This window comes from Macaca mulatta, chromosome 7, assembly GCF_049350105.2.
Source record: "Macaca mulatta isolate MMU2019108-1 chromosome 7, T2T-MMU8v2.0, whole genome shotgun sequence".
Taxonomy (NCBI): Eukaryota; Metazoa; Chordata; class Mammalia; order Primates; family Cercopithecidae; genus Macaca; species Macaca mulatta.
This window is the reverse complement of record NC_133412.1, coordinates 58361703-58377963: the sequence shown is the minus strand read 5'-3', so window position 1 is coordinate 58377963 and position 16261 is coordinate 58361703. Positions and strand designations below refer to the sequence as shown.

General features: G+C 48.6%; 1 protein-coding gene across 8 annotated transcripts in view; it reads right to left on the bottom strand.

Moving 5' to 3' along the window:
- Positions 1 to 12451, bottom strand: part of FAH (fumarylacetoacetate hydrolase) — a 35855-nt gene extending 23404 nt beyond the window's left edge. For 2 of the 8 annotated variants that reach the window (XM_077938411.1, XM_015142844.3), the window contains exons 1-6: positions 12182 to 12236; positions 11890 to 11999; positions 6858 to 6968; positions 5166 to 5287; positions 4584 to 4633; positions 2697 to 2787 (exon numbers count right to left, since the gene is read on the bottom strand). In XM_077938411.1, the coding sequence (XP_077794537.1) occupies positions 2697 to 2787; positions 4584 to 4633; positions 5166 to 5287; positions 6858 to 6968; positions 11890 to 11970 (455 nt within the window). In that variant the 5' untranslated portion in view covers positions 11971 to 11999; positions 12182 to 12236. 8 annotated transcript variants of the gene reach the window in all.
- Positions 12452 to 16261: the final 3810 nt, after the last annotated feature.

The window sequence follows — 16261 nt, the reverse complement described above, 5'->3', positions numbered from 1 at the left end:
TGTATTACCTACTCCAAAAAACTTATTTTGTAAAAGACTGAGGTAGATTTAAACTTATTTAAATGGAGATATGTCAATGATGAAGTGAAAAAAAGCAAATTTCAGCATGGCCTCGTTTTGTTAACGAAAGAAATAAAATGCATATGTATGCATGCATATGTGTGGTCATGCATGTGTAACCTGGAGCAAAGTACAGGAGGCAGCACATCCAACTTGTTCAAAGTAGTTGCCCCTGGTGAGTGGCTGAGGAAGAGCTCCCTTTTTTACCCACTTTGGTTCCTTTATTGGATTAAATTATAAAATTCAATTGCATGCAATTACATGGCATGTAATAATGCAAACAATTCAGATGAAAAAAAGGAGTTAGTAATCTCTCCCCATCCAGCCACTCCCCTGAGGAAAGCAATGTTAATCTGCAGTCTGATATTTTTTGCCTTTCTCTATGCTCATACCAGCCTATGGAAATAATGTATGCATAAGTGTGTGTGTGTGCACGTGCACATGCGTGTGTGTGTGTTAAGCTGAAAAACAGCCCTCCAAAAGATATCCAGATCCTAATCCCTGCAGCCTGTGGATATTATTACATGGCAAAAAGGGTTTTGCAGATGTGATTAAGTTAGGGATCTTGAGATAGGGATACTGTCCCTGGTTATTTGAGTGAGCCCGAAATGTAATCACAAGGGTCCTTATAGACAGAGGCAAGGTCAAAGGAGGAAGTAGGAAATGTAACAGTGGAAGCGAGTGGTTGGAGTGATGTGAGGAAGGGGTCAAAAGGCAAGGGATACAGGCAACCTCTAAAGCCGAACAGTCAAGGAAATGGGTTCTCTCCTAGAGCCTCCAGAAGGAACAAGCCCTGCTGACACCTTGGCTTTAGCCAGTGAGACTGATTTTCGACTTCTGGCCTCCAGAACTAGAAGAGAATATATTTATGTTTTAAGCCACCAAGTTTGTGGTGATTTGTTACAGCAGCAACAGAAAACTAATACAGTGTGTATGTACATATATATTTTTTGTGCTTTTTTTATAAAAGAGAAACACACTTTACCTAATTGCCTATAGTTTACCTATTTCACTTAACATAGATCAATGAACATCTCTCTTGATCTAAATCTTTCACTAGCTACAAAACATTTCATATTGTGAATAGACCAACTTTTCAACCATTCCTCCACCGATAAGCATTCAGATTACTTCCAGCTCTGGGCCACTAGAAACTCTGCTAATTAACATCCTTGCTTTTGGATACAACCCACTGGTGCTTTTATTTCTGTAGGATAGATGCATGAAAGTGAGCATTGCAGGTCAAAGAGAAGACATATTTTAAATTGTAAATGTTTCACTTTACATATTTTCTGTAGTGTTTGAGTTAATTCCAGTAAATATACGTTACATTTATAATGAAGACTACGTACAGAAAGTTAAAAAGTCACAGCCATGGGTCATCTTGCATCAAACATGGCTAGAGAAGGCCTGTTTGCTCTTATTCTGCAGAAGAACATGGGGCAAGGATGGCTGTGGCCCCCACACTTGGTTTCAGACATAGTCAACACTCATTTCCCAGGTCCCGGCTCTCCTCTCACTTCCTGGTACCCGTGCCCTTTGGCCACTGGGATCCTGGCACATAGGTGATAGCCAGCTCTTCTGGGGCTGGGCAGTCCACTGGCTCATCACTGCCAAGGACACTCAGATAGACAAGTTGAAGCTGGCTGGGGACAAATACAGCCTGGAGTCTGTAAAATGCAAGAGTCTCAAATATTTGCCCATCTCACATGGGAGCCTGGAACCCGGAGTATGGGTTCTGGTCTCAGATTCACCCATGCCTTGTTCTGCAACCTTGGCCTTGTTGCTCAACATGTCTGGCTTGGAACTGCTCTCTCTCCCTTTCTTTCTTCTTCATCTTGGTTCTAACAGACCCTCCTCTCATGGCATAGCCTACTGGAGACACTCACTCAAGAGAGAGTAAAGCCCCGTCCCTAACCCAGCTCCTGTGTGTGACTGATGGCACCGGAGCCTGGGGTGTATGCCTGTCACTGTGTCCAAGCCCTCTTCAGTTCCAAGGAATCATCTCAACCAGCAGACAACACAGAACAAAGGGCAAGGATCCCAGCTCTGCATCCTCAGCTTGGTCAATGGCCTGATCTGGGGGCTGGGAGACAGGCTGTGGCCCTGTTGTGCTCAGGCAAGTTGATCCTTCTCTGAGCCCATTTTCCCATCTGTAAAATGGGGCTTACAATCATGGCCTTGTGACATCACAGAACTACTATGAGGTTCAAACAAATGAATGAAACAGATCACATGTTGAGGAATATACAGCACTGGGCACATTTGAGGATTCTCATTCATCAGAAAATGTAAGTATGGAGCATGCTAGAGTCTAAGACTTGCCCATAGTACGATAATACACAGCTTATAAATGAAAGACTCCAGAAGGAGCGTAGTGATTCAGGGAATCTAATTCCAACCCCTGCTGTCCAAAGGAGCTTAAGAGACTTGCCCTCCGATCCCACAGCAAGTCCTGAGCCAAGCTGAGCAGGAGACCAGAAGCTGAGACCACTGCTTCCAGAGGTTACAACATCATAACTGCTTTTCCTCCCCAGTTTACTTTAAGAAGAACTTGGCAGCCCCTGAGACAAACATGCTGCTGGAAATGAAAAGAAAGACTTTGAACTTATGCAAACATTTGGCCCAGAACATACCAATTTGGCATCAATGCATTCTCCTTGTCCCTGAACATGATTCCGACATTGGTAGCATGCTGCCGAGAGGAATAGAAGTCTGTGTAGTCTCCTGCAGAGGAGAGACCCGAGATCCCATCAGCAACCCAGATGCCTCAGGAAAGAGAATGCACTGTTCTAAGCACTGGAGCCATGAGTGTGCACACAATACTGTTTACACATCCAGAGCTCAGCCTGCAGCCAGCGGTGACAGCACCAAATGCAATGCAAAATATCCTCATTGAAGATTTGTTCTGAGAGCCCTCAGCTGAGAAGCAAAGAAGAAATTAGGAGTCCAGACTTTCTGAAACTGACAGTGGAATGTGAATACCAAGTGGCTGATACCACCCCCCTTCTCAGGCTCCCCACTTTTACCACACACAACTGCCATTCCCGAGTTCCCACAGGCTCCCTCACCACGCATATACTGACTGACTTCTCCTTTGTCCTGTGTGTTCAAATCCTGGCAACTCTTTGAGGCCCCCTCCTCCCTGAAGCCTTCCCTGCTATCTCTAGCAGGATCTCTTGCCCCTCCAAATCCCCTCCCCTGAATCCTTCTGGGGCAGGCTTCGCTTCCCACTGGTGCTCCGGTTATGTGTGTGCACATCTTTGCTGGACTGTGGACATTCCAGGACAGCCCCAGCCCAGTCCTCATTTTCTTGGACTCTGCCCAAGTGCCAAGGACAAGGGTGTGCACGCTGCAGATGCATATCAGTGCCTATTGATTATGATGAACTGAACGGGCTGGCCAGCAAGCTGTAGGCATATCTACCATTCGGAGAATTAAAAATCTGAAAGAAAAACCAGTTGGGACAGTCTGCCTGTTTTATCTCCCTAAATGTCTCCTCGTCTCCTCAAAGAAAAAAAAAAAAAGCTGGGTATTCATCAATATCAACAGCCTAGACTAGCAACAGTCATGGTGAAGGGTGAGGAGAGGAAGAAAAGTCCGCGGGGCAGGTGGAGCCTTAGCTGCTGCTTCCCATCTTCGGTCCCAATGCACAGAAGTAATAGCTGAGAGATTTTTCAAAAGAATAAATCCATAACAAAAAATAATAATAATAACAAGAAAGAGCACCATCAGTCAACCAAACATGATGAGGAATCCCTGAAAGACATATGGTTTGCACAACAGCTGGTTTGCCAAAAAATAGCAGAGTCCCATGAGTGCGTGAGGGTAGGGAGTGAGAGGGGCTGGGAGGAGGCAGGTGACTCAGCCCCTGTCCCCAGTCCCATCCTCCAGTCAGCTTAGCCCAAGCAGCCCAGCAGCAAAGGACTCTCCCCGGACAGCAAGAGCTGTTCCAGAGAGGCAGTGTACCCCAGGGCAGGGTCAACCGGCTCCTCAGCTTACAGGTGCCCGGGTAACCCAGCTGAGGAGGCCTGTGCACAAGGAAGAGGGCTGCGCTTTGGGCCGCAGGCTGAACCAGCCCCTCTCTGCTTCAGGTTGAGAGTTTCAACAGCTCCAACTTCCTGAATGACGCTCCAAGCAGACATCCTGCCACGTGCTCAAACTGGGGCCCTTCATAACCCTCTGGCGTCTTTCCTCAAAACTGCTCACAGACTGAGCTCAGAGAACTTGTCCCACAGCCTTCTGGGGAAGGAGAGCAATTTGCTGTGCGGGGAGCCATGTAGCTAGTCATGAACTTGACCAGCCTGCAACTCACTACCTGAGCCAAGATATAGCCTGAGTGAATGCCGGGCTTGGGTGCTGCGAAAGGTCAGTGATGAGGAGGGGGTAACAGCCCCAGAGCCCCTCTATCTCCCCGCCCCCAGCAGGGACCCTCCACCCAGATGCAGAATCAAAGCACCTGGCCAGCCCTCTCGGCCCATGAAGCTGCTCCGTTCTTGCCTTGGTGAAGAGACTGCACTCACCTATGGTGGCTGGAAGGTGCATCATGGCAGAAGCCTGGGAGATGAATGCACTGAAACACAGAACCAGGGGCTTCAAAGTCAAGCAGGCAGCAAAGCGCGGTCCCACCCACAGGCTCAGTCCAGACCATCCCCAAGATTATCCACAGTCTCCAGTGGGCACCTCCTGGCTGGCCTGGGGCCAGAGCTATGCTGAACCTTTCACAGCTGAGGGGACATCCACCCACTGAAGCCGTCTCTATATTCTACCCTAGGAAATGGGACTAGACAAGTGGAAACTCTTTCCTACTCTAGGAACCAGACGAGGGCACAGATGATGCTAATGAGGACCGGCTGAGTAAGAGAGAGGGCCAATGGGCCTGGCCTGGCCTAGCTCGGGCAGCTCCAGTCCAGGCACCAAGGCAATCTCAGTCCTCCCAAAGCCCTCCCATCAATATGCAGCTCAGGCAGGGGCTGTATGGGGGCAGGTCTCACTTGACCACACTAAGGCTGCCGAGCCGTGACTCAGAATGGCACTGACCACCACACAGCCCTCATCTCCCCTGCTGCGTCTCCTCATCACCTCCATGACCACGTGCTTCTCACCGCTTCCGAAGTTCAGTGTCATCTCTGAGTCTGGCTTGGCTCACAGACAGCAAGTTCTGCAAGAACACTCTCGCCTCCTTCCAGGCAGCCTGACCCAGGCCCATGAAGCTGTTGAGCACAGGCTAAGACCAAAACACGGAGAAAGATTACGCACAGGAAAACCCAGGGAGTATCCCTCCTGCCAATGGGAGGCCAGCCAGCTTGCCTCCCTCTGCCACTTATCTCCCATTCACTCAAACTCTCAGGACCTCTGCTCTTAGTTTTGTCATCTATTCATCAAGCTGGAGAAAAGCATATCCTCTCTTGACGTTGCCTCATGCCCTCCTGCACCTGCACACAAGCCCAGGAGCTGCTACCTGGCACAGCGACTGTGCTAAACTTGGCCCAGCCCACAGTTGAAGGTGGCCATGTTCTTCCAGTAGAGGCACACTCCAATCTGCAGAGTGATCACAGCCTAAACTAATTCCTTTCACATCAGTTAAGAAGAGGTTTTGGGCTGGGTGTGATGGCTCATGCCTATAATCCCAGCACATTGGGAGGCCGAGTTGGAGGATCACTTGAGCCCAGGAGTTCAAGATCAGCCTGGGCAATATAGTGAGACTTCATCTCTATTTAAAAAAAACATTTCCACTCTGTCACCCAGGCTGGAGTGCACTGATGTGATCTCGGCTCACTGCAACCTCTGCTTCCCAGGTTCAAGCAATTCTCCTGCCTCAGCCTCCCGAGTAGCTGGGATCATAGGCGTGCACCACCACGCCCAGCTAATTTTTGTATTTCTAGTAGAGAGAGGGTTTCACTATGTTGGCCAGGCTGGTCTCGAACTCCTGATCTCAAATGATCCACCCACCTCAGCCTCACAAAGTGCTGGGGTTACAGGTGTGAGCCACCATGCCCGGTCAAGAGCTTTTCTAATTTAAAAAAAGAAGAGGTTTTGTAGCCAGTGAGGCATAGCAGAAAAAGCCCTTGTAGGTTCTAAGAGTCAGAGTTCCAGCTCCAGCTCTGATACTTTTAGCTGTAGAGCTTGGGAAAACAGTGTCTCATTCCAGAATTTCAGGTCCCCATCTAGATGCTCAGGCCCCCATAGGAATTCCAATTCCTATGCCAGAGGGTGGTCAGGAGGATTGAAGGAGAGGATGTGTGCGAAGCTCCTGGCACACAAGAGGTATCCATAAATCCCACCCTCCTTCCTGACCCATGCAATGACAAGATGCTATATCAAAGTAGCTGACCATTTACAGGGAAGCAAATTCATGTCCATCCCATGTGAACACGTACTTCAGGCTGACTCCTCCATGGCTGCTTCCACAGAACTGGAGGGCAGGGCTCGTAGCTCCCTCCCTTGGGGGCCCACACAGCCCTTGGACAGGCAGAGGCTCAAACAGCTTGACAAGGAAAGTAACCAGAGTTCCTGAAGAGCTTCACCTCAGAGACAACTGGAAACAACCCAGGACTGCAGACATTGAGACTTTTTTCACCTAGGAACTCACCCTGAGGTGAGAAGCCACCCTGAATTATCCCAAGGCCACCTCCTACCAGCTTGTCTGTCTCAAAACAACCCCAACCTTATCCAAGTATAACTTCTGAGACCTCCGATGGCATTACCTTTATCGATAATGGAACGCAAGGAGCATTCTCTTTTTGGCATCTGCAGTGCCACTGAGGTCAGGAACAAGCCGTTTCACAATGTCCTACCTGATTGAAGACATCCTGGTGTTTGGAGAGGACAGGCCCAGTAAACAGGTGCTTGATGACGCTGAGGTCCAGGATCTGGTCACCAATGGCCACGCCTATCCTCAGTCTTGGCTAGGAGGAAGATGACATGGTCAGCACCAGAAAAAGTCCCTGGCTGGGCTTGGCTCATTTCCTCAGAAAGCCTGCCTATTGAAGAGGCCATGGTTCCCCCTTTAGGTGGCCCTGTGTACAGAGCAGACTGAAGAACCACCTTCTCAGCATCCTGCCCCAGCTCCCTTGTGCCATCTCTGCTTCCAGGACTAAACGGAAAAGAATCTGTGTTCCCTGAATGGGAAATAAATCAAATATCCCTTGGACTAGGGGAAGAGCAGTCAGCCTGGTCCTAGCCACTTAACATGACCAAAGTCCCCTGCAAAGTTCCCTAGGCATTACATAAACGCCTCCAGTGACGAGGAGCTCACCACCTTTCCAGGATGTTGGATTATTTTCCAGGTTTAACCTAGGCCTTGGCTCAGGGTAATTCAGTTGTGCAGTGGAGCAGTGAGTGCCCGATGCACAGTGCTGAGGGCCAGGTGGCTTGGATTAATGAGCTCTGTTGTGGCTCAAATGGAGGAGAGCTCAGGTTATAAGGGAGCTGCAGGAAGCCAGACTGCTCAGAACATGCAAGGGAAGTTCCTTTCTGCACCACAAAATCCCAGCATCAGCAAAGATGTCTTAAATATTTGTTAAGGCCTGGTCTTTGTCCCCACAACCCTGAGCTTTGCTCGTCAACAAGAACCAGAGGGCATGTTTGCAGACTCAACTTCCTGGTGCTCTGTCCTGAGTCAGGCTTCCAGCTCTCCTGAACCACCAGCTTGGCCATTTCAGTGCCAGAGAGCTTAGTGGTGGGATTATTGGCTGGCCTTATCTCCATCAGCTGCTCACTGGGGTGGGCTGAGAAAAGATGGCCATTTCTCCATGCATGTCAGCTCTTGGGACCGGGGTAGAGCAGAGCCACAATCCTCACCTGAGGTCCCAGCAGAGCCTACCCTAGAAGAGGCTGCCCGGAGAGCTTAGCTACCCATTATCAGCCCCGCTGCCAACTCCCTGTGCCTCAGTCTTCCCCTCCTGAAAATGGAAAATCTGCTGCAGTAGGCAAAGAGCTGAACCACCTGGATCCAAGTGGTTTTCCATTCAGGGAATGTGCAGGTCAGACCCGTGGACCACATCTCTGACCCTGGTCCCCACACCCAGCTGAAGGCAAGAAGGAGCCACCACCAGTAAGCAACCTCCAAAATGGGGTCACAAGTGCAGCTGCCTGATGCCTCAAATGCAAACAAAGCATAGAAGCTTCAAACTTGTGCTTCAAACTATGACCTGAGGACCCAGAAAAAGTCTGAGAGAGTGAGTACCCTCTACTTTTAACTTTGGGAGTTATTTTCTTCAGCACACAACTAGAAGGGGCTCACAAGTCGGATCCAGGATTCCTGGGCTCCAAGTCTGTTCCCTCATTCACCATCTTATCATCTTGGACAAGTCCCTGGTCATCTCTGGGCCTCAGTTTCCCATATGCAACTTGAGGGAAACAAACCAAGGAGGGAGACTCCATTTGTCTAACTTCAAGAGAAAAATGTGCATTCCCTCTGTTTTAAAACAGTTGGTCATATCTGATATAAAGTTTTCCAAGGGAAAGCATTACCCAACTCCCAGCCTGACATAGAGGGGGAAGTATGGGATTGGTGTGGGCGAAGGATTACCCAGGTGCCGAGGCAAGAGACTGAAGGCACAACTGTAGCTATACTGCTATACAGTTATAATACAAATTAGATATACAGATGATCATGGACAATTATCAATCATTACTATAAACATTATTAATCATTAGCTTTTAATAGTACTCTTTGTTGCATTACTAATATAACCTAGGAATAACCGGTGGGTATAGCGTGAGATACTGAAGGGACATTGTGAGAAGTGACCAAGAAGGCAAGAGGTGAGCCCTCTGTCACACCCGCATAAGGGCCGCTTGAGGACTCCTTGGTCAAGCGGTAATGCCAGTGTCTGGGAAGGCACCCATTACTTAGCAGACCACGAAAGGGAGTCTCCTTTCCTTGGCGGAGTCAGGAAACACTCTGTTCCACCAGTTTCTTGTGGGAGGCCGGATATTATCCAGGCCTGCCCGCAGTCATCTGGAGGCCTAAACCCCTCCCTGTGGTGCTGTGCTTCAATGGTCACACTCCTTGTCCACTTTCATGTTCCTCCCATACTCCTGGTTCCTCTTTGAAGTTCTTAGAAGATAGCTGTAGAAGAAATAGCAAAAGTCTTAAAGTCTTTGATCTTTCTTATAAGTGAATAGAAGAAAACGCTGACGTATGCTGCCTTCCCTCTCTGGCTGTGGCTACCTGAAAGGGAAGGGCCCACTGTCCCATGATCACGTGACTTGCCTGACCTTATCAATCACTTGGACGATTCACCTCCTTACCCTGCCCCTCTTGTCTTGTATGCAATAAATATCAGTGCACCCAGCCATTCGGGGCCACTACCGGTCTCCGCGTCTTGGTGGTAGTGGTCCCCCGGGTCCAGTTGTTTTCTCTTTATCTCTTTGTCTTGTGTCTTTATTTCTTACAATCTCTCATTTCCACACACGGGGAGAACACCCGCTAAGCCCCGTAGGGCTGGATCCTACAGACTGGGAGGCTGACAGATGTGGGGATCAACCCCATATCCGCCTCCTACTGGCTGTGAGATCTGGAGCATGATGCTTTGCCTCTCTGGGCCTCAGTTTCCTCATCTGTAGAATGGGGACAATAACTTCACAGTAGTTTTATTGTGAGAATTTGATTAATATCTGTAAATCTCTCACCACAAGAACAGACACAGGGTAGACGCTATTCATGCCACAAACATTTAGAAAGCATCTTCTCAGTACCAGCACTACACAAAGGCTGCTGAGGTCCTGGGAACAGTGACTTGGTTCCTTCTCTCCAGAAGCAAAAGGAAACACAGGGTGTGGTGAGAGACAACAAAGGCTGGGCAGCAGCTGGGAGCTCTTTCAGAGAGAGTGCTTAGGAGGTGACATTTAAGCTGAGTCCCAAAGAGTGAGAAGGGGCCAAGCATATAGAGAGCAGAGGGACGAGTATTCCAGGCAGAAGGAACAACATGTGCTAAGGCCCGAAGGCAGGAAGCTGCTCTTAGCATGTCTCAGAGACTCAAAGGCAGCCAGTGTGGCTGGAGAGAGCAGAGGCCAGGAGGCAGTGGCAGGGCCAGACCCCAGGGACTTTAAGAAGGCACCCGACAAACCAGTTCCACACTACTACAATCTCGTTCTCAGAGGCCACCACCCCTACCTTCACAGAGAGCACCCCATATGCCTTACTAGTCCATGAGCAACCAGAAATGGAAGGAAGGCGTCTCCTGTGTCTTTGATCCCAACTCACAGCCCAGGCAGTCTGGACCACAGTTAGGGTTCCTAAGCATTCGCTGAATAAAAAAATGAATAAAGTGATGACTGCGTTCATTGTTATTCCACTCAAATTAGGAAGGGCTGACTGCTGACATGGGGGAAGGGAGGTTTTGCCTTGGCAACTAGTCTTGCCTGGCAAGGCAGCCATCACCGTTGGAATGTCCAGTGCCTGCAGAGAAAGTTTCAGATGAGGCTTGTTCAGCTGGACGGCCAAAGGGCCAACTCTCCACCCCCAGCACTCTATCAGAGGACAGGGGGATGGGGCTCTCTCTCCCAGACATCTATAGTGGCTGCCCTGCACATGCTGATGTTGAAACAGCAGGACATGGTGTCTGAAAGCCCCTAGCCACACTCTAAGGGACATTAATTCGATTCCCCTGAGAAAGCAAGTCAGAGCACCCTACTGGGGTGTGCCTGCCTCTCACAAATGTTTCTGTCTAATGGATTTGTGCTCCAGGAAAGGTGAGGGAGGACACATCTGCTGAGGGCAAAGTGTTTGAGGACGGCAGAGGAAGGGCTTTGTCTGCAGAAAGGTTGTTGGCCATCACAGGTTAAGGTTTAATGTGCCTCAAATTGTGTCCTCCAGGGGATTTAGTGTCCACTTTCTGTGTCCTTGCAACATCTGGTCAGCCTGGCCAGATATGAAACCACAAGTTGACTCTTCTAGACCAAAGTACTCACTGCAGACAGGCCCATAAAAGGCCAGCCACTTGCCTCCAATGACAAGCCATGGGGGAAGGAGGGGACCCCACTTTCCAGGAAGAAGCCAACTGCCAAGCCCCTCGTTTAGCAAACATTTCCTGATTCTGGGGTTCTATGGCTTACAGAGCTGAATCAGAAGTGTACCTTTAAAGTTGGGAGCAAAAATCTAAGCCAAAAATATCATCAACAAATCCAAGGGAATTTGCTTTTCCAACCTAGGGACCCTCTTATTATCTATTTGCTCATAAACCTCCAGTTTTCAAACACTTATTTCTACCAATCAGACTACACTGACTTAGTCAAAGTTTGTTTCCCTGCCCTCTTTCTTCTGATCAGTGGGGGAATGCCAGGCAGCCCACACCAGGAGCTGAAAGAATTCCAGCAACAGGCAGAGAGAGACACTTGCCATCTTAGATCGCACAGCTCTAAGACAGGACATGCGCGTCCCCCTCTGAGCTGCTACGCATACCGGGTTATCATTTCCTGGGTTCTAGGGTTAGGGGCTATCCAGTGAGATGAACCACCAGCCTCTTGGGCAAGAGAAACACACCGCAACCGCCTCGGAGTAGGCAGCATGCCTGCGTACTGCAGCTTCCGGTAACAGAATCCTGCTTGCTCTGCTTGTCTGGGAGAGTGACACTATTCATTTCATTTTGCATTTAGTTCTCAGCAAACCTGAGGACACTGAGGCTGAAAAGTCAAATAATGTGCACAACTAGAAAGTTACGAGGTGGGATTCGAGCCCACAGGCACTCTCACGGAACGGATCTTAAGAGAAAAATGACCCAAGCCTCCATCCCGCCCCTCATTCCACTCCATTCCACTCCATTCCACTGCACTCCACTCCACTCCCTCCCCGCGCCCGGAAGCCGAAGCCCCACTGCTCACGTCGCCTCTGGTGGAGAAGACGCCGTAGGGCAGGTTGTGGATGGGGAAGTCGGAATCCTCGGCCACCGGGATGAAGGACATGCTGGCGAGCACCCGGCACGGCTGCGGGCCTAAGGTGGCGTGCGGAAACTGGGACTGAACTCTGCCGCCGTGGTCAGGCCCGGCCCCGTCCCCCCGGCCCACCCTCACGGCCTGTCTGGGTGGCACAGCAGGGACCCCGGAAGCTCCTGCCTGATTTTGATCTCACCGTAAACAACCCACCCCCGAACCCTGAACCCTGCCCCTTCCCTACCCCTGACCTCCTCGAGCTCCAGGTCCTCCACAGTCTCGCCTTCTCTTCCAGAGCCCCGCCCCTCCCCTGGCCCCGCCCCTGCGAGCCTCAGGTCCTTCACAGTCTCTCCTCCCTCCCCGATCCCCTCCCCTCCCCTTGTCCCGCCCCCGCGAGCCCTAGGTCCTCCAGTCCCACCTTCCCTCCGAGAGCCCCGCCCTTCCCCTGGCCTCGCCCTGCGAGCCCCAGGTCATCCAGTCTCTCCCTCACTCCCCGAGCCCCGCCCCTCCCCTGGCCCCGCCCCCGTCCTGATCCCCTCCCCATCCGCGAGTCCACATCGGGGAGATCTGGTTCCAGCCTCCGCTCGGGGCAGCTGGTCCTATCGAGAGCAAAACCTAGCTTAGCAGTTAAGGCTCTGCCCTGCATGACTCCAGCCTCGCTCGCCCCAGCTGCTGCCCTGCTCTTCAGCTCAACAGAACTCTTGTCCGCTTCCGGGAAACAGACACTTTCTCCCCAGGAGCTGCTTCCTGAGCTTCAGAAGAATACCCAGTCGCGTCCTTTCTCCCTGCATACCACGCTGCTCCGTCCAGCTATGACACTTCCACTTGTGTTTCAGAGAACGGAACAGTTACGCCTGTTTGGAAGGCTTCAATTAATGAGAATTAATATTCTAAAAAATATAACTCACCTGTTTCACATGCCGGTAGTAAAATGACGTTGACAAACTGCTCAACCTTGGACAAGTTACTTAAACTTTCTATACCTCAGCTTCCTTCTCTGTATAATGTTGATGATAATAGTTCCTACTTCCCAAAATTAATATGAGAATGGAATGAATTAATATTTGTGAAGCACCTAGAATAATGCCTGGCATACAGAGATTATGTGTGTGTGGAAAGAGAGAAAAGGGAGGAAAGAAGAGGAAAGGAAGGGAGGGGGATAAAGGAAAGGAAAGAAAAAAGAAATAGGAAAGGACAGAGAGGGAGAAAGAAAAGGAGGTGGCCGGGCGCGGTGGCTCAAGCCTGTAATCCCAGCACTTTGGGAGGCCGAGACGGGCGGATCACGAGGTCAGGAGATCGAGAGACGATCCCGGCTAACACGGTGAAACCCCGTCTCTACTAAAAAATACCAAAAAATAGCCGGGCGAGGTGGCGGGCGCCTGTAGTCCCAGCTACTCGGGAGGCTGAGGCAGGAGAATGGCGTAAACCCGGGAGGCGGAGCTTGCAGTGAGCTGAGATCCGGCCACTGCACTCCAGCCTGGGTGACAGAGCAAGACTCCGTCTCAAAAAAAAAAAAAAAATTTAAAAAAAAAAAAAAAGAAAGAAAAGGAGGAAGGCAGGAAAGAAGGGAAAGGCAGACTATCTTAGGGTCGGTTCAAGGTGTTAATCTAATCACTCATGTGCAGTCAGCTGCAGTTTTTTGAGACCACGCCACAGCCAGGACACTTGGAACACACCGGAGAGTGTGCTGTTGTGTTATTGTTGGTGTGAATGATTCAGGTACACTTTTAAACAGCCAGGAGGCCGGCTGAAATCTAGAAAAGTAGACGATAGTCTGGGCAAGGGTTCCCTGAAGATTCTTGAGGAATGTGACACGGTGACTGCTGAGTTAGGGAGGCTGCTCTGCATTTCAGCTTAGGGAGAAGAGGCTGGAAGATGGCAGGATAATGTGAGCTAAGTGGGCCTGAAACCAGAAGGCTTGAGAGGAGCAAGTACGGCAAGCAGGGCCCGCTGTTGAGCCCCCCTTCCTAGCCCCTGAGATCACTCTGGTGCCTGTCCACCAGGCATGACCAGTGATCATCACCTAGTAAGGAGCACAGTCTGGGCACAGCCTCTTGGCTCTCATCTCCTGCCCTGAGTGGCTCTGCCAAGGACTGGCTTCAGTTCTTTTAAGTCAGCCCTGGGGAAGGAATGAAGGTGGTCTGACTTGTTCTGGTAGGTTCCTGAAAGAGGAAAAGAAGAGGGGAGTATCCCAACTTGGTGGCTTTATAAAGAGGCATTCCAGGCAGCACTTGATACTTGCCTAATTTAAGCTACTCTCAGCTGCAAGGCAATGAATTATTTTCACGTTCTGTAGTTGCCCTGCCCCTTCCCATTAAAACCACGAGCTTTCTTATTTCCATGTACAACTCTGTCAATACCTAGCAAAACACCTGGCACAGAATAGGTGCTCCATAATATATAAGTCATTAATATAAAACTTGACCAAAAGGAAATGAAGGAATAGCCAATAAGCCCATACTCTATGCCAGGCCATGGGGATACACCAGCAGCTCACATCTTTAATTCCTTTTTTATGGAGCATGTGTTGTGTGGGGGATGCTAGGCCATGAGCTTCTGCTGAATACACACAAGTTAACAAAAGCCTAAATGATAAGACCCTTGGAGAGAGAAAACCAAAGTCTTTTAGGGAAAGGAGGTGGGGCAGATGTATCTGTGGAAAAGGATGTGGGGATGAGATGGCTGAGGAGGGAGTAAGATTTCATAGTTTTAAAATAGACTTCACCAACCCACTAATTATACATAGTGTCTGAAAACGCCAAAGCTGTTCTCTATTTGGAAAACAGCATTTGAAATAACTTGCAAGTAAGTATACTATTTTTTTTCTTTCTCATTTTTTGGAAGAGAATGTGTTGGCCATGTACATCACAACACTTATTAAGAAAGAATTTTAAAAGAAAGATATTGCCCATAATCCCACCAATGTAGTCTTCATATTTTCATGGTTTTTTTCATTCCATTTGTATGCACATGGCTTTTCCATCCTTATAAACTTTACATAGATGCAATTTTTCAGTCTTTCTCTATCTTATTCTCTTGAATATTTTTCCTTGAGGCCCAATAGGCTTCATTATGATCATTGTCATTGGCTGAGGAAGCCTCCGGGGTTCAAGCGATTCTCCTGCCTCAGCCTCCCGAGTAGCTGGGATTACAGGCATGCACCACCACGTCTGTTTAATTTTGTATTTTTAGTAGAGACAGGGTTTCTCCATGTTGGACAGGCTGGTTTCGAACTCCCAACCTCAGGTGATCTGTCTGCCTCGGCCTCCCAAAGTGCTAGAATTACAGGCGTGAGCCACTGCACCTGGCCATATCTTTTCATTTATTTCTGTTTACTTCAATTTCTTTCATTGATGTTTTCTAGTTACCAGTGTACAGGTCCTTCACCTCCTTGGTTAAATTTATTCCCAAGTGTTTTGTTTGGTTAGGGGTTTTTTGGTAGCTATTGTAAGTGAGATTGTTTTCTTAATTTCCAAAAATCCCTTCTGCTGCTTCTATTCATTCCCTGGACCACTGGCAGCCACTTATCTCTTTACTGTCTCTGTAGTCTTGACTTGTCCAGAATGTCATATAATTGGAATCATATAGTATGTAGCTTTTTAGATTGGGTTCTTTCACTTAGCAATATGCATTAAGTTTCTTCTATGTCTTTTCCTGCCCTGAAAGTTCCTTTCTATTATTGTTGAATGCTGTTTCACTGTATAAATGTTCCATAGTTAGTTTGTTCACCTATTGAAGGATATCTTGGTTGCTTCCAATTTTTGGCAATTAAGAATAAAGCTGCTAAAATGTCAGTGTGGATGCTTTTGTTTTTTAACCAAGTGTACTTTATTAAATCATTTAAAAAAAAAATTTTTTTTTTATGTTGCCCATAAAAAAATTTTTTTTTTTATGTTGCCTCACTATGTTGCCCAGACCAAACTCAAACTCCTGGCCTCAAGTGACTCTCTTGCCTCAGCCTCCTGAGTAGCTGAGGCTGCAGGCCTTTTTTTTTTTTTTTTTTAATTGCTCTCAGTGTATCTTCTTTGATGAGATATCTGTTCAGATATTTTGCCCATTTTTAGGTTGGATTGTTTTCATACAATTAAGCTTTAAGAGTTTTTTGTATATGTTAAATGAAAGCCCTTTATATGTTTTGCTAATTTTTTCCAAGTCTGTGGCTTATCTTTTAATTTTTTTAACAGCAGCTTCTGCAGAGCAGTTTTTAACTTTAACAGAGTTCAAGTCATCAATTATTTTCCTTTCACAAGTTATGCTTTTAGTGTTTTACTTAAAAAATCGAAACCAGGCCGGGCGCGGTGGCTCAAGCCTGTAATCCCAGCAC